Here is a 25837-nt window from a genome sequence, read left to right as displayed (position 1 = left end):
AGGGCCCCTTGCTAGGATCTGCACCTCCTCGGGCCCGGAGACAGGTCAGAGGACCCACCCACTTCCCTGCACGCCTGCCCCAGCCAGCCTGGAGGGTCTGATCCGTCTATGGATCACTCTGGTCAGACCGGTGAGGCCTGTTCCTCATCCCTTCTATCAGTCCTTGGTGGCCAGTCATTGCTGAGCCCCCACAGACAAGCTCACCCTTGGTCCCTCAATCCCTCAGCCTGGATCCCACCTAAATCGGTCCTGTGACCTTGAAGGGCATCTTCATCTCCATTTGAAAGCTGAGGAGCCTGGGGCTCAGAGGCGTTGTCATAATCTGACTTGTCTGGTGCTCTTCCATCCACACCTGCTCCCCTACATCAGGACTCCCCACCAAGAAGGCAGAGGAACCCCAGGAGAGGAATCAAGAAACCTTAAAACACTCCAGTTCCTGAAGAGGAGGGGTGGGATATCACCAAGGCTCCCTCCCAGCCTGGACCGGCCATGGGAACCCCACAGCTCTGGCTAGCCCCAGATGTGTATGTGTCCAGCTGCCTGGGGGGAAGGGGTTGGGTGTGTCTGGCTGTATAGGAGGAAGGGGATGGGGCCCGGAGGAAGCAGTGTTGCAAAAAAGCAAGGCTGTGTCCTGGACAGCTAGCTCAGCATGGTATCCGTCTTCCTTCCAACCTACAATGGGTAAGGCCTCCTGGGAGGACTGAGGCTGTCAGGGGTAGAGATACCCACCTCCACCTGAGAAATCAAGAACTCCCCACAGTTCTAACCGGAGAAGCGGGGTGTGGGGTGGTGGCGAGAGGCAGGCTGAGATGGCTTCTACATTCAGCACTCACACCTGTATCCTCCATTCTCACCCCCACTTGGAGACTACAAAACACTCTCAGCTTCATTAGCTCCCTCCCATTTTACAGACTGGGACACTGAGGTTCAAAAAAGGAAAGTGACATGTCCAAGGGCACACAGCATATACCAGTAGCTGAGGGTGAGAAAGACCCAAGAGATCTGCTAAAATGGGCTAAGGGCTGTAAGGAAACCCCTGGAAGAATTCCGTTGCGATCTGGAGCTGCTTGGTCAGAGCTTTGGGACAGGGGGGCCGCCATGCCCCACTGCAGCTCTGATATGACAGTGGCTTCTCCACCCACTGCCACTAAAGGATGGATGTAGCAACCTGCATCTCCATCTTGGCCACAGTAGGGAACCCACAGTGTTGCCAGGAGCTGCCCGCCCTGGCTAGTAGGGCTTAGATGAAGGGGGTGTGTGAATCCTGGAGAGGCTGAGGTCAGAGGTTAAGAGCAGATCCCAGGGCTCCTGATTTCTAGGCACCGTCCTTCTGGGGTGAGAAGCAAATTGCTTGGATAATCCCAGGAGGAGGGAGGAGCATCAGGGCTAACGGATCCTGAGTCTCCAGAGCCTCAGAAGGAGCTTGGTCCACCCTGCATCCTCCACCAGACATTGCAAGAGGCTGGGGTGGGGGTGGGGGCCTGGGAGCCCAATCCCTCAGCAAATCCAGGTCCCAGCAGAATCTGGCTTCTGGGAAAGGGAAGAGGTTTAGAGGATGCTGCAGGGGTGAAGGGGGGTACAGCAGTCCCCATTGCCTCCTCTGTCCACCCTGCTGCTCCTTCCTCTCCAGCTGCTGCCAGCCCAAACAATGTGCCCATTGTTCTGCATCTCCAGGGGCCTGTGTGCAACTGTGTGTGTCTGTTTCTCTCTGTGTGTGACTGTGTATTGCTCTGTATCTGTCTGTGTGCGAGACTTTGTGACTCTGAATGTGTGTGTGTGACCAGGTGTGTACAGTTATGGTTGTGAGTCTGCACCTTTGTTTGACTATGTGTATTTAGGGTGACTCTTGGTAACTCTGAGACTTTCTGGGTGTGTACTTATTTGTCCTTGAGAATGTGTGTTGCTGACTATTGTCTGACTGTGATTGGGTGTATAACTATGAGTGTGTGTGGCTGTGTGAGAGAATGTCTATGACTGTGTGGACAAAAGAGTGAATACTTTGTGTTTGTGTGTGTGCCCATGGTGGCTGTGTGTGCCTCAGTGGGTCACTGAGGCTGTGGGGGTCGGAACCTTTAGGTGTGAGCTTTGGCCAGGAAGAGTGGCAGGGAAAGGGAAAGACACGGTGACTCGAGGATGGGCAGGAGGAAGGGAGGCTGCAGAGCCTAGAAACCCCAGGTTTTCATCCATCCCCTTCTGTTCCCATCTCCAGTAAGGCTCAGACCCCAGCCCTGGTCTGTGATGCTCCTAGTCCCCATGGACAGAAAGGAATAGCTTTCCCTAGCAGGAAGCCTGGGACCTCAGAGAGACCAGGTGGGGCTGCAGGCGGAGGAGGGCAGCAGAGAACATTGTCACCTAAAGGAGGCTGGAGGGCATTTTGGGATCTTGGAGGGCGGCCCTGTGGTGGGGATCAGATCGGATGCCAGGTGAGGTGTGTGGGCACTGTCTAATCAGAGATGGAGGATAGGCCTTCCTAATGCCAGGAAAGGCCTGGAGATGGGAAAAGACATCAACGAATGGCTAGGTCCCAATGAAGGCCACAGGAATGGTGGCTTGGCGCAGCCCAGTTCCCAGCCCCAGGGTCTCCATCTGCCCATTTCCTTCCGGGAGCATCACCTGCACTCAGAGACCTTAGTTCTAGCCCAGGTCTGCCTCTTCCAGTTCTGTAACTGTGAGCCGGTCCCCTCTCCTCTTGGGCCTCAGTTTGCTCATCTGTACAGTGAGAGGCTGGGCTCTGATGCAGACACACAGACTGGACTTCCGCCTGCTCTCGCGGAGGCCCTGTCAGCTGTGAGTCACACAGGGCCCTGCTCACAGGGGTTTCCCACTGAGGGAAGAGACAGGGGGCACTCCCTAGTGCCTCAAGGGGAGAAGAAAGACCAGACCAGGATTACGGCTGCATGGAGAGGGGCATGTGGGTGGGCCAGAGGACAGAGGAAGAGCTTAGAGCAGGACAGAGTGGGAACAGCAAATGGTTTGTGTGAGGATGTGGATGGAGGGAGAGGCCTAGTCCGGAGTGAAGTCTAGGAGACAGGCTCCCCAGGATTCAGTGACTGGTTGAGTAGTGGGGTTGAATGAGTAGAAGGGAGTGAAGTTGTTGCCCACATTCCTGTGTGGGGTGACAGCTGGCAATGTGGATTGACTGAGACAGGGCATCAGAGGGAAAAACGAATTGGGAGGCGTCTGCTGAATCTATCCGTGTTGAGTGTGAGGTGCCCAGGGAACATTTGGGGAGATGACCAGGAGGCAGCCTGAAGTTTATACACTCAGCTCATAGACATGGGATCACAAAGACCAGGGCCTAGCCTGGCTAGTGATCATACAGGAAGACGAAAGACAGAAGGTTTTAAGTCAGAACTGACCCCACAAAATCTGGGCCTCTGGTCACTGCCTCGAACTGAAGCCACACAGTACATGAAGTCACCCAAGAAGTAGCAGGACAGTGGGGAGCACTGCCAATGGAGGAGCAGACAGCAGGAGGGGACCTCAGGAAGGAGCCTGGGAGGGAGCCACAGAGAGGGGCAGGAAAAACCCCAGAGTACAGAATCATGGAGACCTTGGACTACTGGGGATATATATATTTTTAATTTTTCTTTCCTTTATTGATTTTAGAGAGAAAGGAAGGGAGATGGGGAGAGAGAGACACATTGATGAGAGAGAACATCGACTAGCCACCTCCTGCATGCCCCCCACTGGGGATTTGGCCCACAACCTGGGCATGTGCCCTGACTGGGAATTGAATCAGTGACCTCCTGGTGCATGGGTCGATGCTCAGCCACTGAGCCACACCAGCCAGGCCACTGGGGATATTTTTAACAAGGCAGGGATGACCAACAGTAATAATAATCATAGCTGCTAGCGTTGATTGCATGCTGCTTCCCATACATTATCTCCAATCTGGGAGCCACGTGCCATCTTTGTTCCCATTTACAGGGGGGAAGCCCCGAGGTGGAGAGTTTCTGTGAGCAGAGGAGGAGAAGGTCAGGACTAGCAGAAAGTGGTTTTCAGAAGCTCTATGGAGCATGGCAGTGCTAGGTTCAGTCGGAGGCACCCACAAGGTGTTCTGATGCTTTGGGTTTGGGGGGAGCCATTAGGGATATCAGCAGGGAGAGGCACGGCAATCACAGGGCTGGGGCCCCAGCGACTTGACTCTCTGGCACCCCTGGGTATGTTGGGTTCTGCCAATCACCTGTCTTAGAACCTGGGTCTAAATACTGGGGCCCTTCAGGGGTCCTTCACTGAGACTCACCATTCAACAGTCACCAAATCACAGGGACAAATTCTTTTTTTTTCTTAATTGGATTTATTGGGGTGACATTGGGTAATAGGATCATATAGGTGTCAAGTGTACATTTCTATGGTACAAACTCTTAATATTGCACTGTGTGCCCACCACCCAAAGTCAAACCCTCTTCTGTCATCATATACTAGGTCCCCTCCTTCCCCTACCACCCACCAACCTCTGCTCTCTGGTAACCACCACACTGATGGGCAGGGATTCTGAAAGGAAACTTTCTCTCTGGCCCAGTTTCCCCAACAGCCAGAGCTGTAATCCCAGCTCACCTACATATCTCCCCCAGGCTTGATGAAGTCAAGAGCTGCCCTGAACCTCTCCCTTCCATTTTCCCATCCCTCTTCCCAACTTCCAGTTTCTTTTCAGATCCTGGGTGTCTTTGGGGAAGAGGCAGAATGTGGATTGCTTACAACTTTCCGGCCAAATTTCCCCACTTAGGGGAAGTCCCCTTAAAAGGGAAACTGAAATTCTTTCCTAGTCCAGTCCCTAGTCCCACCCCTTCCTCTCCACATGGCTCATCACCTTTCCATTCAGCCTCCTCCCCCAATGATCTGGACCCCAACTACGGTTACCTTCCAGCTCTGTGACACCAACAAGACTTCCCCTCACCATGCCCACTCTATAAAATGAGGACACTGGGTGCCACTTCGGGTCGTGGCAAGGGTTCAGTGAATTGTTATTGTGTTGAGGCCGTTGTAGTGGTGAAGAGCTGGCTCCATCATGTCCTAGCTGTGTGGCTTTAGGTCCTCTCTGAGCCTCCGTATTCTCATCTGTAAAATGGGAATGATAATAATACCCACTTCTTAGGATTATTGTGAGATAAAGGAGCGAGTGTCAGCCAGTAAGCCCTTAACACCCTGAGGCACGGAGCCCCCGGGGCATTCAACAGTAGGCCTAGGTGCGATTACATGACATGCCCAGCAAAGACCTGACACAAAGGTAGCACCCCACAGTTTGTCCTCTCCCTTTCCTCCCTTCCTTCCTTGCCCTGGAGAGACAGGTGGGAGTCTAGGCCCACCCTGAGATAACCTTCTGGTCCCTCAATCAACATTCTTCTGGGGCAGGTGTAGGAGGGACTGACCAGATGCCGAATTGTTGGAGGAAAATTTATTTGGCTCAATCAATTCTTTAAATGGTAAAGAAATCTGCCTCTCTCCAGAACCCTTAGGATTCTCTCCCTCTTGTCTTGCACCCCAGAGTGGGCCCTGGGACCTTCTTTTAGTGACTTTTCCCAGAAAGACATATTCTGGAGCTCGCACCCCCGCCAGCACACACTTCATCTGTCCCCTCCCAGTCCATCCGCAATTCTCCTTCCCTCCGGTCCGCACAAGGGCCCGACCTTCCAGTGGCCCTCCCCCAGTGCTCCAGGTTATGTTTCCAAGAGACTGAGCTCCTGGTCTCATTTTCCTCCTTTTCTCCTCAATCCACTGAACTTCAGAGTTACTGGATTGTTGAGTTCTTCAGAGTGCTGAGCTTCTCCCACCTCAGGGCCTTTGAACATGCTGTTCTCTCCACCTAGAATGCCCCTCTTCACTTCTCTACTTGCTGAATTTCTACTTTCCTCTTAAAACCCAGATCAAACCACTCCTGAGGACTTTCCAGATTCCCCAGGAGGAAGGAACGGCTCTCCCTCCACATGCTCCCTCCCCTGGGCTTAGTGTTCCCACTCAGCGCTTCCCACACTGCATCTACTCAGTGCTGGGGCACATGAGTGCAGCCTCAGACTTCAAGTTTGAGATGCCGATTAGCATCCCAGCGGAGACATCAGGCTGGCAGCTAATGGATCAGTAAGCCTGGACTTGCCCTGGCCAGTTTTATCAGTGGTTAGAGCGTCAGCCCGTGGACCAAAGAGTCGCGGGTTCGATTCCGGTCAAAGGCACGTATCTCGGTTGTGGTTTGTCCCCGGTCAGGGTCATGCAGGAGGCAACCAGTTGATGTGTCTCTCTCGCCTCAATGTTTCTCTCTCCCTCCCTCCCTCTCACTCTATCTGAAGATAAATAGAAAAATATCCTCGGGTGAGGATTAAGAAAAAATAAAAATAAAAAATAAGCCTGGACTTCAGAGGAGGTTGGGGGGTGTCCCAAATTTGAAGCCAGAGGGCTGGATGGGATCCACTGGAGAGAGGGCGTGGCTCATGAAGACAGCGCTGGGGGCTCGCCAACATTTTGACTCTGGAAGGGGAGCCAGCTGGTGAGTCAGCTGATGGCCGGTAAGAAAGGGGAAAGTCAGGTATCCTGAAGGCTGGGGGAAGAGGTCCAGAAGGAATGAGTGATTCTCCATGTCAAATGCCGCTGAAGGGTGGAGGAAGATAGAGGTAGAGAGGTATGGGAGGTGTTCAGGAGGCAGAAGTGGCAGGATTTAGGAAAGACTGAGGATGTTGGGCGTGAGGAGGAAGAAGGACTGAGGATGGTGCCCAAGGGTCTGGTTTGGGCAAATGGGTGGAAGGAGGTGCCAAGCCACACTCAGAAAGTCTAAACGAGGAGCAATGGGGTACACATGGAAATAGAGAGGTCGGTTTTGGACAGGTTGGGTTGAGATGTCTTTGGAATGGTACTAGGATCACATAATGTTAGCAGGATCAAATGCTGTCTTTGGGTCTGGAGAAAAATCTGTGCTGGAGAGAAAGAGAAAAAAAAAAAGGTATCTCTCCCCCTTCTCTATGTATATGAGAGAATCTATATGCTCGCAACTCTGAAATCACTACCTCCAGCCCAGATCCCTCCAGAACTCCAGCTGCCCTTGGAGGTCACACCGATGTCCCACAGGGACCTACAAGGCACAGACAAACAGGCCCAATTGGACACAGATTAGAGGGGACAGAGTTGGAGGCAAGAAAACCAGGGAAGAGTCAATCAGACTGGTCTAGATAAGGCAATAGTGGCCTGAAGTAGGCAAGGCCTGAGGACAGAAGAGAAGATCAAATCCAGAGACACTCAGAGAGGAGAGAGCATCAGAGAGGGGACTGGGTTCCTTGTGGAGAGAGAGGGAGCTAGAGGAGGAAGGGAGACAGCTCTTGGGGTCCCCTGGGTGTAGGGAGCTGCACAGCTGCCCCAGTTACCTGTTCATGTGTTGGAGACTCCCACAAAGGGTTGGGGATGGGTCATAAATGGGCCTTAGTGGGTGAAGAAGGGGGGTTGCTTTTGGCTGTCAAACGGATGAGTCTGGGTAGCAGTCCGAAGACTCCCTCCTTAGGCAACAGCACCCTCTGCCCGGCGGTTGTAGGGAGGCTTGGGCAGGATCCACTCCTGGCCTCAGTCCTGGGTAGGACCTGGGAGAGTGTGTGTGTGTGTGTGGGGGGGGTAGGACAGGTGGCAGAGGACTTGGACCTAGTTGAGGGCTGGAGACCACTTGTTGCCCACCAGAGTGGATCTGAGACTCCAGGAGGGCTCAAGGCCTAGAGATGCCATGACCGGACCATGTCCCTCCCCTGCTTTAAACCTGTCCATGTCTCCCTACATCCTCCTGGAGAAATGTCAAACTCCCTAGCTTGACCTTCTAAATTCTTTGAAGCTCCAAGCCCAGCTAGTTTCATTATAGATGGAGACGCCCTGGCTACCAGTCTCACCATTCCATTAGTGGGGTGACCATTTCAGCCTGCTAATCATCAAACCTTTCTCCATGATGCCAATTCTGACTGCACTGCTGTGCCATGTGTATGCCTTCCTAGTTCCTGCTCACCCATCAAGATCAGCTCAAGCCCTGGCCGGTTTGGCTCAGTGGTTAGAGCGTCGACACGTGGACCAGAGAGTCCCGGGTTCGGTTCCCACTTAGGGCATGGACCTCGGTTGCAGTTTGTCTCCAGCTCAGGTTGGTGGCGATCAGCCAATGTGTGTCTCTCACATCGATGTTTCTCACTCTCTCTCTCTTCCCCCCTCTCTCCCTCCTACTCTATCTGAAGATAAATGCAAAAATGTCCTCAGGTGAGGATTAAAAAAAAAAGATTCAGCTCAAGGGACTCTTCCTGGAGGCTTTTCTGACCCACCTCACAGAAACAGCGTCACCCCCTGTGGCATTTTACTGAGCTGGAGTATACCTCTGCCTTTCTCTCTTTTTTTTATCCTCACCGGAGGACATTTTTTCCATTTTTTGTTCAGATAGAGTGGGAGGGAGAGAGAGAGAAACATCGACGTGAAAGGGACACATCGAGTGGCTGCCACCTGCACGAGCAACCAGGGCCGGGGACAAACTGCAACCGAGGTACGTGCCCTTAGCGGGAACCGAACACGAGTCTCTCTGGACCGCAGGCCGACGCTCTAACCGCTGAGCCAAACCAACCAGGGCTCTGACTTTCTCTCTTTTTTTTTTTTAATTTGTTTTTTGGTATGTGTCCTTCGCGGGAACCGAACTGGGACTCTCTGGTCCACAGGCCGATGTTCCAACCACTGAGCCAAACTGGCCAGGGCTGACTTTCTCTTTTGATGGCACTGTGAGAGTCTGGAGACCAGGGCCAGGGCCAGTTCATCCAGTCTACCCTAGTGGGGGGGTTTGTGGATGGTAAGGGGTGCAGTGGGAGGATCAGGGATGGCAGCAGGCACCCCCTAGAACTTGTGTGGGAATGGGGAGAACTGAGAGAACCAGAGAGAGGTGAAAGCAGCTTTATTTGGACAATGAAGGGCAGAAACACGGAAAGCCCAGGAGAGAAGTCGTTAGGTCGTCTTCGCCCTCAGGGAGGGGACACAGGATTGTGCAGTGCTCCCAGGCCATCCTTCTGTTCATCCTGGATTGGCACAGGTCAGCCTTGAACCTGAAGTCTGTCTTCCCAAATCTCTGGAAAACAGATATCTGTGACACTCCTTTGGAACCCCAGGGCCTACGGTGTGTAGCTGAGCATGCCAGACTGCCTGGCCTCTTATGCCGCTCTGCCATGAACTAGCTGGTGTCCTGGGGCAAGTCATTTAATGGCTCTGAGCCTCAGTCTCCTCATCTGAGAATAATGGGAATAATGATGGTACGCACCTCGCAGGGTTGTGATGAGCTTAAAAAAGATAGTTGAATGCAAAGTTTAAGCATAGTACCTGGCAGAGAGTCAATGTGCCATAAATATTATTTGTTATGATTATTACTACTTTATCAAGAGAGCTAGGTTCTGGTCCCAGTTCTGCCATGTTTTTTTCTCTGGGCCTGCCTGAGTTTCCCTCTGAAAAATGGGGTGTTGAAGAGTTAAATCAGATAATGGATATGGCAGAGTCTTCTAAGGTGAATGATTCTTTGCCCTTCTGAGGTTCATCTCCCTGGGGCTGCCGGAGAGTTGTCACCCCTACTTTGTCAGATATTTTTTATTTTATATATATTTACTCATTTTTGTTCATCCTCACCTGAGGATATTTTTCCATTGATTTTTTTTTTTTTATCCTCACCCAAGGACATTTTTCCATTTTTTGTTCAGATAGAGTGGGAGGGAGAGAGAGGAAGAGAGAGAGAGAGAAACATCGACATGAAAGGGACACATCGAGTGGGCTGCCACCCGCACGACCAACCAGGGCCGGGGACAAACTGCAACCGAGGTACGTGCCCCTAGCGGGAACTGAACCCAGGTTTCTCTGGACCGCAGGCCGACGCTCTAACCGCTGAGCCAAACCAGCCAGGGCTCCATTGATTTTTAGACTAGAAGGAAGGGAGGGAGAAAGCGAGAGAAGAAAGATATGAGAGAGACACATCCATTGATTGCCTCCCGCACACTCTCCAACTGGGGATTGGTTGCCTCCCACAACCCTGACTGGGGTTTGGGATTGAGCCTGCAACCCAGGTACTGCCTTGACCAGGAATCAAACCAGGGACCCTTTGGTGCATGGGCCAATGCTCTAACCACTGAGTCACACCGGCCAGGGCTGTCAGGGCTTTACTGGGCTCACAGTCCAGGTAGTACCTGCTGCCGAAGGGCTAGCCCATCTCCTTCCCTCTGCCCACAAGGAAGAATGAGAGGAAAGGACTGGCCAGCAGGGATTGTGATTAGACAGGACGAAGGACTTCCTTCCGGGCTGCAGGATACTACCCTGGAAAGGCCAGAGAGGTCTTGGGACTAAGGCTGCTGGGGGGAGGGCTTGCTTTCAGGGAAATGGCCAGGCCAGGTTGATCGGACCAGAATGGACCAGTGGGGTGAATCAGCTCTGCAGTGACCTTACTTCCAGACACCCTGGAGGGTCCGTTTAAACCTGCCCCATGGCTCCCAAGATCCCAAAAACCACAGACAGAAACAAAGACACAACAACAATGGTACTTGAGGACAGGCAGCCAGAGGCAAGACGCCACCCACTAGACACATGCTGTTTCCTCTGCCCAGAACACTCTTTCCAGGGTCTAGAGTGGCTGACCTCCTCATCCTTCACGCCTTGTTTGAGCGTGAACCTCCTCTGCCAGGACTTCCTGACCAACAAATGCATTCATTGAACATTGACCGAGCCCCAGGCATGAGTCAGGCACTCTTCTAGATAGATCTGTGAACAAGACCAAGTGCCTGCCCACTACATATGAAGTAACACCTGGTCCACCTTGTTCTTCTCAAACACAGAACATTTAATCTCTGACCTCCTTTTATTGTCTGTCTCCCCAATCAGAATTTAAGTTCCCTGACAGTAGGAACTTCAATTGCCTGTTTCACTAATGTAAACCCTGTGATTCAGTGTATAAACCTGGCACATACCATGATAATGGGCCCTTGATAAATATTTGTTGAATAAATAAATGGACACAGAGATCAGAGATAGATACACAGAAAGAGAGCCATGCTGAAAGGTAGATGCAGACATTCAGAGGTGCACAAAAATGTAAGCGTGCACAGACAAAGGATGTTCACCAGCAGTGCCTTTCAGGTTGACCCTGAGCCTGCCTTCTCTCCCTTAGGTTATTCAGCTTGGTCACCAGGCCAATAGCTGGAGTCACTCCTGTCCTGGAGCTGACCTAGTTGGTGCCTAGGCAAGTCCTATCCTGGGCAGGACACAAAGTTGATATCATTTGAGGAATCCTGTTTGGTACTCTTATTTTACTTTTTTTTTTTTTTATTAGAGAGAGAAACATCAACGTGAAAGGGACACATCGAATGGCTGCCACCCCCATGACCAACCAGGGCTGGGGACAAACTGCAACCGGGTACGCGCCCCTAGCGGGAACCGAATCTGGGTCTTTCTGGACCGCAGGTCGACTCTCCAACCGCTGAGCCAAACCAGCCAGGGCTTATTTTACTTTTTTAGGTGTCTTCTGATGAACATTTTAATATAGTTAAATGTGCCAATCTTTTTTCCTCTAAAAATGTTTAACCCTAAAAAAAAAACAAATGCCCTGGCCGGTTTGGCTCAGCGGTCAGAGCGTCGGCCTGTGGTACAGAGAAACCCGGGTTCGGTTCCCGCTAAGGGCACGTACCTCGGTTGCAGTTTGTCCCCGGCCCTGGTTGGTCGTGCAGGTGGCAGCCACTCGATGTGTCCCTTTCACGTCGATGTTTCTCTCTCTCTCTCTTCCTCTCTCTCCCTCCCACTCTATCTGAACAAAAAATGGAAAAATGTCCTCGGATGAGGAAAAAACAAAACAAAAACAAAACAAAAATGTTTAACCCTCACCCGAAGACATGCTTAGCGATAGAAAAGAGTGTGTGTGTGTAGCGGGGGGCATCAATTGATTGCCTTCCGCAAGCTTCCTGACTGGGGATCAAACCTAAAACCTAGGTATGGGTCCTTGACCTGGAATCAAACCCGTAACCCTTCAGTCCACGGGCCGGCACTCTAACCACTGAGCAAACCGGTCGGGGCCTAAATATGCCAATCTTTTAAATAACCCGCAGAGACCCCTGTCCAGCCCCTGGAGCTCCTCCTACTTCGGCTCAACTCCTCCAGGTCCTGAAGCTCGCAAGGCTGCAGCTGCCGCACACGACCTCAAGCTCAGGACTTGCTCTTCCCAACCCTCCCCTTACCCCTCCCATAGACCTGCCCCCGTGGTCGCGCCCTATCCGGGCTCCGCCCCTTACCTGTTCTCACGGGCGTAGAGGAACTAGATGTCTCTTCCTCTTGCCCAGGAATTGGTAGTTAATATTCTGCCACCGGTGCTTCCACCTGGAGGCAGGTAAAATTTGGCAGACAAGATGCGAGCAAGGCTCCCCTACTCCCTCCGGGTCTAAGCCCACTCCACCTAGCCCCGCCTCTTACTCGGCTCTCAGTCCCCTCCAGCTCCGCCCTTCCCAGATACGCCCCCTCCTCCCGCTCCCGGGCGCGGTCAAGAGCAGCCTATCCAGCCCTGACTGGCCCTTGGCTCTGGCAACCCGCCCCTTCGCACAAGCCCCGCCCACGGGAATAGGCCCCCGCCCCCTCCCCGCCCTCTTTCTCCCCCCGTTCCCGCGCTCACGTGAGGCGCGGGCGCGCGCCGTAACAGCTGGGCCATCGCGCGGAGGGCACGTCGGCCAAGCCGGTGGCCCCCGGCAGCAGCAGCAAGTTGCGCGCCGGCCAGCGCCAGGCGGCCCCCGGCGGGAGGCGGCGCTGTGGACTTAGCCAGTAGTCGCCCAGGCTTCGGCGGGCGGCGGGAGCCGGCAAGGCAGGGCCCCGGCAGCCCCAGAAACACAACTCCTGGTCCAGGCGGTGTGGCGGCGTGGCCCGGGGTTGCCTGCGGGGACACGGGGCAGCAGTCACCCCAGGAGGGCTCTAGGAGCAGGGAGGAGGGACCGCCTCGAATCGGATGTGGCGAGGCGAAGGCCGGGGTCACCCCTGATCACTTTAGAGAAATTGGAAAGAGGGATAGGAAGCCTCTATCGGGGTCTTCCCAAGGACCTGGGCTGCTCCTCCTCCCAGTTCCAGGCCAGGGCCCTTGATACTGCTGGCGCCTCCCCCAAGCCCCCTCACCGAGACAGAAGAAAATTCACCACGAAGTGGGCAGTCTCGGTGAATAGCATGGTGTCCAGGCCGTCAGGCCCGACTTCGGCCTCTTTAATACCTGCCTGGGCGTGGAGGGGGGGCCTGAAAGCCCATAGTCCCCCCGGGCCCGGCTGTTTTTAGCAGGAGACCTCAGCTGGCAGAGGGGGAGTGGGGGCAGCGGGGTCTAGTCTGTTGTCTGACTTCATCAGCCACTTTAGTGGGAAGAAGCTGGTCACCAGATCTCAATGATCCCCTGAGACACTTCCCCCCAGGACCTAGGACAGAAGGGGAAGGACAGGCAGAGGTAGCAAGAGGGGGCTGAGGGCAGGAAGGTCAGCAGCCAGTTGAATAAACCCTTCTCCTATTCCACCCTTGGCCTCCAGCTTCCACACACACACACACCCTGATGGTGTGCTCAGGTAGAACCCACACCTCAGAAGACCTCCCTGCCCCCAGGGTTTAGGAGCTCCCCATGGCCCTTTAAGAGCCTTTTCCCTTGCTCCAGGGCACTCTTAAATTTCAGAGGCTGAAGGCTTTTCAGCCAGCTCTAGTTAAGGAATTCTTACCTGGAGGCCAAGAATGAGTTTCTGGGAGCTCCAGGACCCCCCTAAACTGTCTGCAAAGTTCTAAACACAAGTATATTTCTGGAAAGAATCTAGAAGGGGTCCTTGGCACCTCCCTCCCCTCCCCCTAGAAAAGTCCATGATCTGCTCTATCCCATTCTTTGAAGAAAGGAAACTGAGGTTCAGAGAGGGGTAGAGAAAAGCCAAAAGTAAAACTCAGGCTTCCTACTACTCTGCTTGCCCTCCTGCAAAAAGGTGAGACAACTCTTCTGTGCCCTCGTCCTGCTCAGAGCATGGGGTTCAGGGCTCATGGCTCAGAGCCCAGGCTGGGCCCTGCTCCTCAACCCCTTGGGATCCTGAGGAACATGCTGGCCCAGCTCCCTTCCCCACACTGCCAGTTTGGGCTATCCCCCCCCCCCCCCCAGTGACTCATACTGGCTGCTAGGGAGAGTGGGCAGCTGTTCTGGGCCCCCAGAGTCCAGTACAGGTCTTGACTTGCCCACCCCAATTGTGCAGCCATATTTGGGGGTTTAACTTTCTCATTTCCCTCCTTTAGGAATCTCCCTCTTCTCATTTCTTCTTTTCTTTCTCTCTAACCTTTCCCTCCCTGATGGCTCCTTCCCAGCAGTAAACAAACAGGCTCTATCTAGTCTTTCCTATCTTTGGAAAAGAAGAAAGCCCTCTTTCAACCCCGTGTCCTTCTCTAGATCCCTTTCACAGCCAACATTCTCGAAAGAGCTGTGTACACAGGCTTTTTCTACTTCCTTACTCTGGACCCTGCAACCGCAACCAGGCTTCCTCCCCCACCATTCCACAGGAACAGCTCATCAAGGTCACCGCTGACCTGCTAAGACCAAAGGATGCTCTGGAGGCTTTATCTGACTTGACCCCTTAGCAGTGGCGGCTTCAGCACAAACACTCCCACCTGTTTGAAGTAGTTTTGTGTCCTTGTTTTTCTGGACACTGCGCACTCTTGATTTTCTTGCTATCTCACCGACTGCCGCCACATGGCAGATTTCTCATCTTTTGCTCGTTTGCTCACTGCCTAAACATGGGTGTTCTGGGACCCTCCGCAGCCTGTCCCAAGGGAATCTCATCGGTTCCCATGTCTTCAGTGTCCACCTTTGTCAGAGACTCACTTCTTTCTTTCAGCCCTGACCTCTCTTCCCTGTCTTGGGCCCCTACCCCTGGATTTCCCACCTCACAGGAAACATGCCCCACACCTGCCCTTCCTCTCATATCCCCCAGTTTGGCCCTTTCTCAGTTGCCTGAACTAGAAATCTGGGCCTGGTTCTAGACTCTTCCCTTTTTCTTCCTTTTCATATTCAAGCAGCCACAAAAGCCTGTCCTCTTTGGGACATATCTAAATCCCACTGCTTCTCTCCATTTCCACTGCTAACACCTCGTCCAAGTCCCCGTCACCTTTCATCTGGGAGGCTACAGCAGCCTCCTGAATTGTCTCCCTGCTGCCACTCTCAATCTCTTTCAAGGTGGAGAAACTTTTTTCTGCCACAGGTCATTTGGATGTTTATAACATAATTCACAGGCTATACAAAATTATCAACTTAAAAATTAGCCTGCTAGCCCTGGCCGGTTTGGCTCAGCGGTTAGAGCGTCGGCCCGCTGACCAGAGTCCCGGGTTCAGTTCCCACTAAGGACACATATCTTGGTTGCAGTTTGTCCCCGGCCCTGGTCAGGGTTGTGCAGGAGGCAACCATTTGATGTGTCCCTCTCATGTCAATGTTTCTCTCTCTTGTTCTTCTCTCCCTCCCTCCCTCCCTCCCACTCTATCTGAAGATAAAACAGAAAAGTATCCTCGGATGAGGATTAAATAATAATAATGATAATGATGATAATAATAATTAGCCTGCTATATTTGATCAGGCTAATTTGGTGAGGCATGTGATGTTAGCTGGTATTGATAAGGCCCTCGAACTGGATGTTCCCCACCCCTGTAGGTGGTCAGTTTCCACAAAGCAACCAGGGTTGTCTTTCCAAAACACGAATATGTCCCTCTGAGTGTCTTCAGCAGAAAGTTCACCCATGGCACACACCAATCCCAGTGCTGGAATATTTCCCACCCCCAGTCTTTGCCTGGGTAACCGCTTCTCACCTCAGTTCCAGTGTCAGTTTCTTAAAGAAGCCCTTCTGGACCCCCAACCTGGTTCTCCTCACAGCACTGTGGCTTCTCCTCTGTGGACTTACCAAGCAGCTATTCACTAACTAGTCTAATCTTCAGACATTTTAGGCCCTGAGGATGTCAGGATGAACATGACACAGCCCCCTGCCCTTAGTGAATCCGTATCAAAATGAGATAGCCATTCAACAGGGATCAAGGAATATAGGTAAGTACATACTAGGACAAGCAGATACTATGGGAGGGCAAAAACAGGTGGTCAGAGGAGACTTCTTTGAGAAATGACAATGGGTGGAGATCTAAAGGGTCAGTGGGATTAGGAGGGATGGATGCTATTCCAAGCAGAAAGACCAGTGTGCTTATAGGTGGGAATAATATTTTGTGAAGAGCTGAGGGGAGCCCTGGCTGGTGTGGCTCAGTTGGTTGAGCATCATTCCTGCACCAAAAGGTTGCTGGTGTGATTCCCAGTCAGGGCACATGCCCAGATTTCAGGCTTGATCCCCGGTAGGGGGCTTGCAGGAGGCAACTGATCGATGTTTCTCCCACCGATGTTTTTCTCTTTCTCCCTTCCTCTCTCTCTAAAATCAATGAAAAAAACAAACAAACATATTTAAAGAAAAATAAATTTTTTAAAAAAGGAGCTGAGGGTGTCCAGTGTGGCTGGACAAGTAATGTAAAGAAGCCACTGATGAGATTTAAACAGGAGAATGACATGGCTGGGTCTGTGGTCTTTATAAAACAAGTCTGGACTGGAAGAATCAAGCAAGGAAGGAGTTAGGGAGACTGGTTAGGAGGCTGCTAGAGTAATCCAGATGAGAAGCAATGGGGGCCTGATTCAGGGGGTTGGCAGTGGAATTGGAATAAAATGGACTGTGGTCATCTGGACTGGGGGTTGGGAAAGAGAAAGGAAATAAAAACAATTCTGGTGCCCTTACCCCAAGGGTGGGTGGGGAGAGGTCGTGGGAGCTGGGACACCCATATCCCTGTGGTGTCAAACTCACTGAACTATCTGGTGTTGGGTTTCCTGATGTCTTTCCAGGGGCCCTCATCCATAATTTTTCCTAGAGGAGCATGTGCAGGCCCAAGAGGTAGAAGGCTGCTAAGACCCAGGGGAGGAGAAAAGGGAAGTTGGGTCAGAGTCCATATGTGATGTAATTTCAGGGAAAGTGTTATTTGGGGTTTTCTCAGAGTATAAAATTCCACTGTCTCTGACTCTACCCTAAAAACCCCAAACTCTGAGATGTTCAGTCTCTGGGTCCCATCATTGGAAGTCTTGGGAGCCTTCTGGGGGCTGTGAGCCTATATCTGAAGGACCACAATATATACCTGACAGGTCCCCAAGACTCAATGTACACTTCCCACAAGTGGGCCCGTTGCCCACTGCCTGCATGATCATCACACTAACTCTGGAGGCCCACAGCTTATGTACCCACATTGTACATGGGAGACTTCCAGGGGTTGAGGAACTTGCTCAAATGCACACAGCTAAGAGGAGGCAGGGGGAGGGTTAGAATCAAGGTTTGACTGACATCAGTCTGTGCTTTTAACTTCTGAACTATATTAAGCCTGTTGACCCCTGGTTGGTTGGCTCAGTAAGGGGAGGAGGCTTTGTGGGGAACTTGCTCGTGGTTGGGGTGGCTGCCTCCATCTTTTATCAAACGTTGGGAAAGGGTAGAGCTGACGTCAATTGTTGCCATGATGATACAGCAACCCTTTCTCTGCCATCTCCATGGTAACCTGGGGGGTCCATCTGTACTTCACCCTCTCCTTCTAAAAGGGAGTCCCTGCCCAGGCGGTGTGGCCTAGTGGATTGAACATCCTTCCATGGACAGAGAGATCCTGGTTCGATTCCTGGTCAGGGCACATGCCCGGGTTGCAGGCTCAATCCCCAGTAGAGGGGGCATGTGGGGGACAGCCAATGATGTTTCTCTCTCCTTTCCTCTCTCTAAAAATTGATTTAAAAAACCCCAAAAAACTAAAAGGGAGTCCATTATGGAAAGAAAAGTCAGGGAAGGCAGTGAGTCAAGCATCCCCTTTTCCCTGGGCCCCTCCTCATTCCTCAGGTTCAGACAAGGCTGGGTGGGATCTGGGGTCCTGCTTAGGGGTCTGGGGACAGCTTTACCCTCTAGGGCAGTGGTTCTCAACCTGTGGGTCGTGACCCCTTTGGAGGTCGAATGACCCTTTCACCGGGGTCACCTAAGACTGTCAGAAACACATATTTCTGATGGTGATTCATAACAGTAGCAAAATTACAGTTATGAAGTAGCAACAAAAATAATTTTATGGTTGGGGGTCACCACAACATGAGGAACTGTATTAAAGGTCCGTGGCATTAGGAAGGTTGAGAACCACTGCTCTAGGGTGAGGGAGGCAGCTTTGCTTTTACCACTTGGGGATTCCCCTGGAGCGCCCCTCCCCCTCCAAGTTCCTAGGCTCCTGAGCAGAACTGCTGAGAAGTTGGCAAAGGGAGGCAAGAGGGATTCCCCAAGCCCCTCTGTCTGGGCATCACCCAGTCCCTGAGGACATGGCTGGCTGGCTCTCTGCTGCCCCTTGAAGCCAAATGTAGGAGTAGCAGCAGCAGCCTCTCTTAATCAGTGCCAGCTGTGTCAGAGATGCCCGCTTGGTGCTGTACTCACATGACTTTACTGAAATCTTTCACCAGGTGTCATTAATCTCATTTTATAGATTTGGAAATGGAGGCTCAGAGAGGCTAAGCAACTAGCCCAAGGTTGCACAGCTTGTAAATGGTAGTCTCAGGACTCAAACCCAGGACTAGAATTTAGGCCAGTGACTTTTCCAATGGGAAAGAAGAAGCAACAGAGAACAGAATGGAAAAGGAGATGAAAAATAGGAGAGAGAAGCGATCCAGATTGGAGCTTGTCATGCTCCCTGTCACTTACAGAACAAAGTTCAAACTCAATGTCTTGATCCAGCTTCTCGCCTGTGAACTCATCCCTGGATCCCCTGAATTCTGATTTTTGCAAGGGCAAGTGATCAGATAGATTCAGGCCTGGTGAAAGTTGATTGCACTGAATTCCTTGAACTTGCCTTCTACTTTCCTGCCTCCAGCTTTTGCTGACAGTGTTCCTTCTACCTGGGATGCCCTTTTCCCTTACTCATGGACATTCTAGACCTAACTAGGCCCAGGGTTTGGCCCATTGGCAAAGCTGTGTGTCTAGAATCTTTGCATCCCTCACTATCCAAGTACATGGGAGGAGGCAATACATTTTTTTTTTTTTTTAAAGAATGAAGGTTTGAGGCCCAGCTGGTGTGGCTCAGTGGTTGAGCATCGGCCCATGGACTAAGAGGTCACCGGTTCGATTCCTGATCAGGGCACATGCCCAGGTTGTGGGCCAAATCCCCAGTGGGGGGCATGCAGGAGGCAGCCAATCAATGTTCTCTCACCGATGTTTCTTTTCCTTTTTATCCTCACCCGAGGACATTTTTCGATATTTTGTTCAGATAGAGTGGGAGGGAGAGAGAGAGAGAGAAACATTGACGTGAAAGGGACACATCGAGGGGTCGCCACCCATACGACCCAACCAGGGCTGGGGACAAACTGCAACTGAGGTACGTGCCCTTAGCGGGAACCGAACCCGGGTCTCTCCAGACCACAGGCCAACACTCTAGCTGCTGAGCCAAACCGGCCAGGGCTCATCGGTGTTTTTATCTCTCTCCCTCTCCCTTCCTCTCTCTCTAAAATCAATAAATAAAAAGAAAAAAAAAGGAAAGGAGGGTTGAGAAGATGGGACAAAGGAAGTAAGAGAGATGGGAGAAAGGAAGATGGGAAGGATTCGGCATTTTGGGGCGGGCAAGGCCCAAAGAGATCAGCTGGTGCCTTTTTTTTTTTTTTTTAAATCAGTGAGGAAGGGGACCCCGAGTGAGGCCTCCCAGTAGGTCATTGCTTGACCATGAATTATTATTATTATTTTTTTTGGTACGTGCCCCTAACAGGAACCGAACCTAGGACTCTCTGGTCCATAGGCCGATGCTCCAACTGCTGAGCCAAACCAGCCAGGGCGAATTCTTTTTTTTTTAATCCTCACCCGAGGATATTTTTCTATTTATCTTCAGACAAAGTGGGAGGGAGAGAGAAGGAGAGAAAGGGAGAGAGAGAGAGAAACATTCATGTGAGAGGGACACATCGACTGGTTGCCTCCGGCACAAGCCCGACCAGGGCCGAGGACTAACTGCAACTTAGGTACATGCCCTTGGTCGGAATCGATCCCAAGATGCATTGGTCTGCGGGCTGACACTCTGCCGCTAAGCCAAATTGGCCAGGGTTCAACCATGAATTCCTTTCTTTTTTTTCTAAATGCTTTTATTGATTTTTTAGAAAGACGAAGGGATAGAGAGAAACATTGATGTGCGAGAGAAACATCGATTGGCTGCCTCCTGCACAACCCTACTGGTGATCAAGCCCACAACCCGGGCATGTGCCCTGACCAGGACCTCTCAGTCCATGGGAAGATGCTCAAGCCACTGAGCCACACCTGCCGGGCAGACCATGAGTTCTATGAAAGCCAAGGCCCATGTCTGTCAAGTTCACCACTGAATTCCCAGTGCCCTGCATAGGCCTGGTGGAACTATACTGTCTGTGCTAGGGACAAAGCCTTGACTAGAACCCAGAGGCCTGACACCTGGTCACAATGTCCAAGGCTTCTCATTGCCATGGAACAGAGTCATCACCCTGGTCCCTGCCACTCTCTACTCCTTTATTTCAGGTTTCTTTTTCTCCCAGGCATACTCAATCTTCCAATCTTTGCATAAGCTGTCTCTCTCTTCCTAGATTGTTTTTTTCTCCATCTTTACCCATTATTTTCTGGTGATGCTATCAATCACCTGGCTGTGTTTACACCTCAAGGGAAGGCTTACTTATGGCCCAGCCTGGTCAATTACAGTCTCCCATCCTCTTGACAATGGTAATTGGCTCAAGGAGTGTACACATAATTTAAGAAGGGCCAATCACTGCCCTTGTATGGGTAGGTATATGGAGACTGTGAGAAAACTGTTCCTTCTTGGGATTTGTAAACTGCTTGCTGCCATGTTGCCTGTCCAGGAGATAATCAGGGGTGAGGGAGAAACAATGGGGCAGTCCTGGTGGGGTTGAATCTTTGGTTCCAGCCCAATAGATAGTCTGGTTCCTACTGTTCTTCCTCTAATCACTAGCTTATATCCTTCCCAGCCACTTGAAACAATCAATTCCATTTTTGCTTACGCTAACTAACTTCATTTACTTTCAATAGACGAGAACCTATCAATACAGAGCCTGATAATTTTTTCTAAAAAGACAATAGTCTAGCCCGGCCAGTGTGGCTCAGTGGTTGAGCGTCAACCCATGCACCAAGAGGTCACCGGTTCGATTCCTGGTCAGGGCACATGCCCAGATTGTGGACCTGATCCCCAGTGCGGGGCATGCAAGAGGTGGCCAGTCAGTGGTCTCCTCAGTTTCTATCTCTCTCTCCCTCCCCTGTCCTCTCTAAAATCAATAAAGAAGCCAGGCCAGTGTGGGTCAGTGGTTGAGCATCGACCCATGCACCAGGAGGTCGCCGGTTCGATTCCCAGTCAGGGCACATGCCCAGGTTGTGGGCCTGATCCCCAGTGGGGGGCATGCAGGAGGCGGCCAACTGATGTTCTCTCTCATTGATGTTTCTATTTCTCTCTCCCTCTCCCTTCTCTCTAAAATCAATAAAGAAAAAAAAAATGACAACACTCTCCTATGAAGGGTGAGTACTGTTTACAAGGAATGAGGTCCTTTTTCTGCAGAGCAGCAGCATGGCTTGCTAGGCAGAATAGGGCCTACATTAAGTTTGGAGGGGATGCAAACAGCTGATTATTCCACTTAATAGAACTGAGAGCTCCTGCAGGGTTCTCCAGGGGTAAGGGTAGAGGAGGAGTGAAGAGGGAGAGAGAAGCCAGCACTGGTGCCTGAAGCCAGGGATTAGTTGGTGAAGGGGAAAGCTAGATGTGGAGAGGTTTCAAGAGCCAGGATGTTTTAAAGGGCCAGGGGCTGAGCGGTCATCTAAATTAAAGTCCTCACTTCGAAGTAGACCTTCTGGCAAACATGTTTTCCTTCAATAACCCTCCTGCATTTGGCACTGCCTGGGAGAGTGTTTTGTGTGGAAGTCAAGAAGTCACCTTTCAGGTGACCATGGGATTCTGAAGTGTTCTAGGGACATCTTGGCCTTCTACTCTATGTGGATTAGGGGAGGGAAATTGAGTCAATTGTACTTAGATCTCAAGGGACAGGAGACTGAACCTGATCTTTGGCTTCGTATATTTTTTTCCCAATATTAAAATAATACAAGTTCATTAAAGCAAAATCGGAAAATACTTGTTCAGCTTAAATATTACACTTCCAGGCAACTTTGTGTCATGGGCTCTTCCTGTGGATGGCTTTTAGAGCATTAAGTCTGAGGACACAGGAGTGTGCTAGTAATACCTATGAGTTGGGAGATCCTGAACAAGGCTCTCAAGGCTCAGTTCCTTCACCTGTATAATAGGAATAAAACCAGTTTTTCAAACAACTTCCCTAATCTTTTTCTGCTCCCACCAGTTCTAGGATAAACCAAAGGTCAAGATGGACAGAGCAGCTCCTAAATTCTTTCAACAAAACTAGAGGTGTCCAGGGTCAAAAAACAGCAGGTAGGAAAACCTAATTCCATCTTGGGAGAATTTAGTGAGCCTGGTGTGGGTGGTCATTCTCTTTATTCTAAATTGTCTGCCGATCCCATCTAATCCCGACCTTCTCTAGGCCCGTGGAGTTCAGCACAATAGCGTACTTTTTACTGGAGACTAAAGAGAAGGATGGGGGAAGAGAGGATGAGGGAAAAGGGTCCAAGAGGAAAGGCTGCCAGAAAAGGGGTCACTGACTAGCAAGAAAAAGGGGAGGGGTGGGCACCAGGCCAGAAGAAAGTGGACCGGGAAGGGTGAGCCCCTGGGGCTGGGAAGATCCAGGAGGAGGAGGCCGCCTAAGGAAAGGTACTATGGGATGGGGCAGAACAGTGTGTGGGCCCCATCCGACGGGACAGACATACACGGCCAGCCCGGAGTGGAAAGAACAGTTTATGCTGTGCTTTATTAAAATGTGCATCATTCTTTTATTTTAAAATGTGCATCATTGTCTCATGCTCGGCGCGCGCGACGTGCTCGGGCGCACTCAGGTGGCGCGGGCCCGGGGGCTCCCGCCCATAGCCAGGTAGACGTCGATGGGCACGTGCAGCAGCGTCAGGCAGTGGCAGCCCGGGCAGCGTCGAAGCGGCCTATGGAAAGCAGTGCGACAGAGGGCGCTGTTGGGGATTCATCTGCGGAGTGCACTTGCGGTCTCCGAGGTTTGGGCGTGGATGTGGGACCCTTACTTGGGCGGGGGTAGGGTAGGGTTGCTGTCTGGGGATGGAAAGTGGGACGCGGGGAGCACGCGAGCGGCCGCAGGGGAGAGCGCGGGCTCACCTGACCGGATTGTGCTCCGTAGCTACCGGCTCTGGGTTGTCCTGGGACTCGGGGGTGGCGGCAAGACCAGGGGAGTCTCCGGCCTCAATGGGGAATCGCCGACCCTGAGGGGGCTCCTGGGCACTCATGTCCAGGCCCCGGGTCGCTCTGCGCAGGGAGGGGCAGTCAGGCCGCTCCCGGACCGCCCAGGGACCGCCGGGCACTCCCTCCCCGCGTCTGCCCCCTGGGCAGTTGCTCACCTGCTGGAGGCCGTGGCCGGTCCCAGGCTGGAAGCAGCTGCCTGAGCCCTGGCCGCTGGAGGACGCTCCGGTCCAAGCGGAGCCGGGCAGGTGTCTGCAGCGCGTGCAGACCCGGGAGTCAAAGGGGAGGGCTGCATTGTGACCCGAGCCCCAGCGTGCTGACCTCACAGAACCCGTTCCTCCCACCGGGGAACCCTCCCACCACCACCCGCCGCCGTGAGAAGGAAGCCGGTGGGCTCCTGCCTTGGAGCCTTGAGACTGGATGGCACAGCCCCCCAGCAGCCCAATGGGGGCGCAGGAGGTGACAGCAACCAGTAGGGAGGCAGCGTCCACGAAAAGGAGCCTGGCATTCTGGGCAGCGGAAAGCCCCTCCACACCAGGCTGAACTGCAACTCACTGCCTGGCTCCGAGTGTGGGGGTGCAGCGAGGATTAACCGGTGCTGGGTTTGGTGGTGGTGCTGGTGAGGGCAGGTAGGGACACTACCCATTTTGGCCATGGGTCACACAACATTTACATCACAATTGGGCTGAAGTTTTAAAATGTCTGGCCCTCTCCCTCCCCACCACCTGCGGCTGAATGTTCTAGCGCTGGGGGCTGCTGTGGATGAAGTCCTTGGGGAGAAAAGGACCCGGCCAAGGGCTATGGTGGAGTAGAGCTGCCTCACAGAGGCAGCATGAGCTGAGAGGGTGATAGGAAGGAGACGCTAGACAGCATGGAAGACTTTCTGCTCTCCAATGGGTACCAGCTGGGCAAGACCATTGGGGAAGGGACCTACTCAAAAGTCAAAGAAGCTTTTTCCAAAAAACACCAAAGAAAGGTGGCAATTAAAATTATAGACAAGATGGGAGGGCCAGAAGGTGAGCTGGGAACCCTTTGGAGGAAGAGAGGGCTGGCTGAGGTGGGTGGGGCCTTCCTCCAGTCCAAAGGAGCATTCCTCCTCCTCTTTAGTCTAAAACCAAGGAAAACAAGAAATTGTGGTTCTGGAGTAGGTCAGTGGGGAACAGAGATGCTGGGAGTCCAGGAACATCACACCCTCCAATATCCAAGATTAAAGTGGCAGGTGGTGAAGGGTCCTCAGGGCAGAACCCAAGTCCATCAGGGGAACAGAGATTGGCAGACAGGCCACAATCAGGCTACGAGAGGGCAGGAGCTGGTGTGGAGGCAGGCAGTGATGGGGAAAAGACTGGGTTCATAGAAAGAACTGTGGGTCAGGAGGCAGGGGTGAGAAGAACTGGTTCACCACACCGTAGGCAAATCAGGCCTCATAATGAGATTCAGTGGCTTTGTCTAACAGTTCTCCAAGCACTTGGATATCCATGATCTCACAGGCTGCTCACAAGTCCCTGAGGTTGGCAGGGAGTAGTTCCTTTGAATAGTATATTGACTACAATAATAAGATGAATGTTCTTTGCACTGTTCAAGCATCTAGACATTTAAGACTGTCAAAGGAAACTTGACATTGTGATTAGAAGGCACCGGCCCCAGACACGGGTAGGCAGGCAGACACATGTTGGAAGGTAGGAGACAGGAGGAAGGGAGTTAGGCCCTTCTGGATTGATACCCTATCTCCTTTCCCCTTGTTTCCTCAGAATTTATCCAGAGATTCCTGCCTCGGGAGCTCCAGATTGTCCGTACGCTGGACCACAAGAACATCATCCAGGTGTATGAGATGCTGGAGTCTGCTGATGGTAAAATCTACCTGGTGATGGAGCTGGCTGAGGGAGGGGATGTCTTTGACTGCGTGCTGAATGGAGGACCACTACCTGAGAGCCGAGCGAAGGCTCTCTTCCGTCAGATGGTTGAGGCCATCTGCTACTGCCATGGCTGTGGCGTGGCCCACCGGGATCTCAAGTGTGAGAACGCCTTGTTGCAGGGCTTCAACCTGAAGCTGACTGACTTTGGCTTTGCCAAAGTGTTGCCCAAGTCACGCCGGGAGCTGAGCCAAACGTTCTGTGGCAGCACGGCCTATGCCGCCCCCGAGGTGCTGCAGGGTATTCCCCATGACAGCAAGAAGGGTGACGTCTGGAGCATGGGTGTCGTCCTCTACGTCATGCTCTGTGCCAGCCTACCTTTTGATGATACAGACATTCCCAAGATGCTGTGGCAGCAGCAGAAGGGGGTGTCCTTCCCCACTCACCTGGGCATCTCGGCTGAATGCCAGGACTTGCTCAAGCAGCTCCTGGAACCAGACATGATCCTCCGGCCTTCAATCGAAGAAGTTAGTTGGCATCCATGGCTAGCAAGCACTTCATAAAAGCAATGGCAAGTCCTCCCCAATAAAGCAGGGGGAGAAAGCAAACCCAAAAACCTGCTTCTAAAATGGTGA

General features: G+C 52.2%; 2 protein-coding genes across 2 annotated transcripts; one reads left to right on the top strand and one right to left on the bottom strand.

Moving 5' to 3' along the window:
• Positions 1 to 22976: 22976 nt before the first annotated feature.
• Positions 22977 to 23690, bottom strand: FAM229A (family with sequence similarity 229 member A). Its single transcript, XM_036257494.1, has 3 exons — positions 23511 to 23690; positions 23272 to 23418; positions 22977 to 23084 (listed from the first exon to the last, which is right to left on the bottom strand). The coding sequence occupies exons 1-3, from the start codon at positions 23645 to 23647 to the stop codon at positions 22982 to 22984; spliced, it is 387 nt and encodes a 128-aa protein (XP_036113387.1). The 5' UTR covers positions 23648 to 23690; the 3' UTR covers positions 22977 to 22981.
• A 54-nt stretch (positions 23691 to 23744) lies between these two features.
• TSSK3 (testis specific serine kinase 3) lies at positions 23745 to 25765 on the top strand. The gene is made up of 2 exons (XM_036257495.1): positions 23745 to 24368; positions 25101 to 25765. The coding sequence occupies exons 1-2, from the start codon at positions 24224 to 24226 to the stop codon at positions 25763 to 25765; spliced, it is 810 nt and encodes a 269-aa protein (XP_036113388.1). The 5' UTR covers positions 23745 to 24223.
• The last annotated feature ends 72 nt before the right edge of the window (positions 25766 to 25837 follow it).

The sequence above is a fragment of the Molossus molossus genome, unplaced genomic scaffold (assembly GCF_014108415.1).
Source record: "Molossus molossus isolate mMolMol1 unplaced genomic scaffold, mMolMol1.p scaffold_m16_p_12, whole genome shotgun sequence".
Lineage (NCBI taxonomy): Eukaryota > Metazoa > Chordata > Mammalia > Chiroptera > Molossidae > Molossus > Molossus molossus.
This window is presented reverse-complemented; position numbering and strand designations above follow the sequence as displayed.

Bases quoted from the DNA above. Each gene is read 5' to 3' on its own strand.
- FAM229A (XM_036257494.1), bottom strand. From the start codon at position 23,647: ATGCAGCCCTCCCCTTTGACTCCCGGGTCTGCACGCGCTGCAGACACC. The intron at 23,419-23,510 runs GTGAGCAACTGC...CTCCCTGCGCAG, and splicing joins CCGGCCACGGCCTCCAGCAG to AGCGACCCGGGGCCTGGACA. The intron at 23,085-23,271 runs GTGAGCCCGCGC...TGCTTTCCATAG, and splicing joins ACGGAGCACAATCCGGTCAG to GCCGCTTCGACGCTGCCCGG.
- TSSK3 (XM_036257495.1), top strand. From the start codon at position 24,224: ATGGAAGACTTTCTGCTCTCCAATGGGTACCAGCTGGGCAAGACCATT. The intron at 24,369-25,100 runs GTGAGCTGGGAA...TTGTTTCCTCAG, and splicing joins CAAGATGGGAGGGCCAGAAG to AATTTATCCAGAGATTCCTG.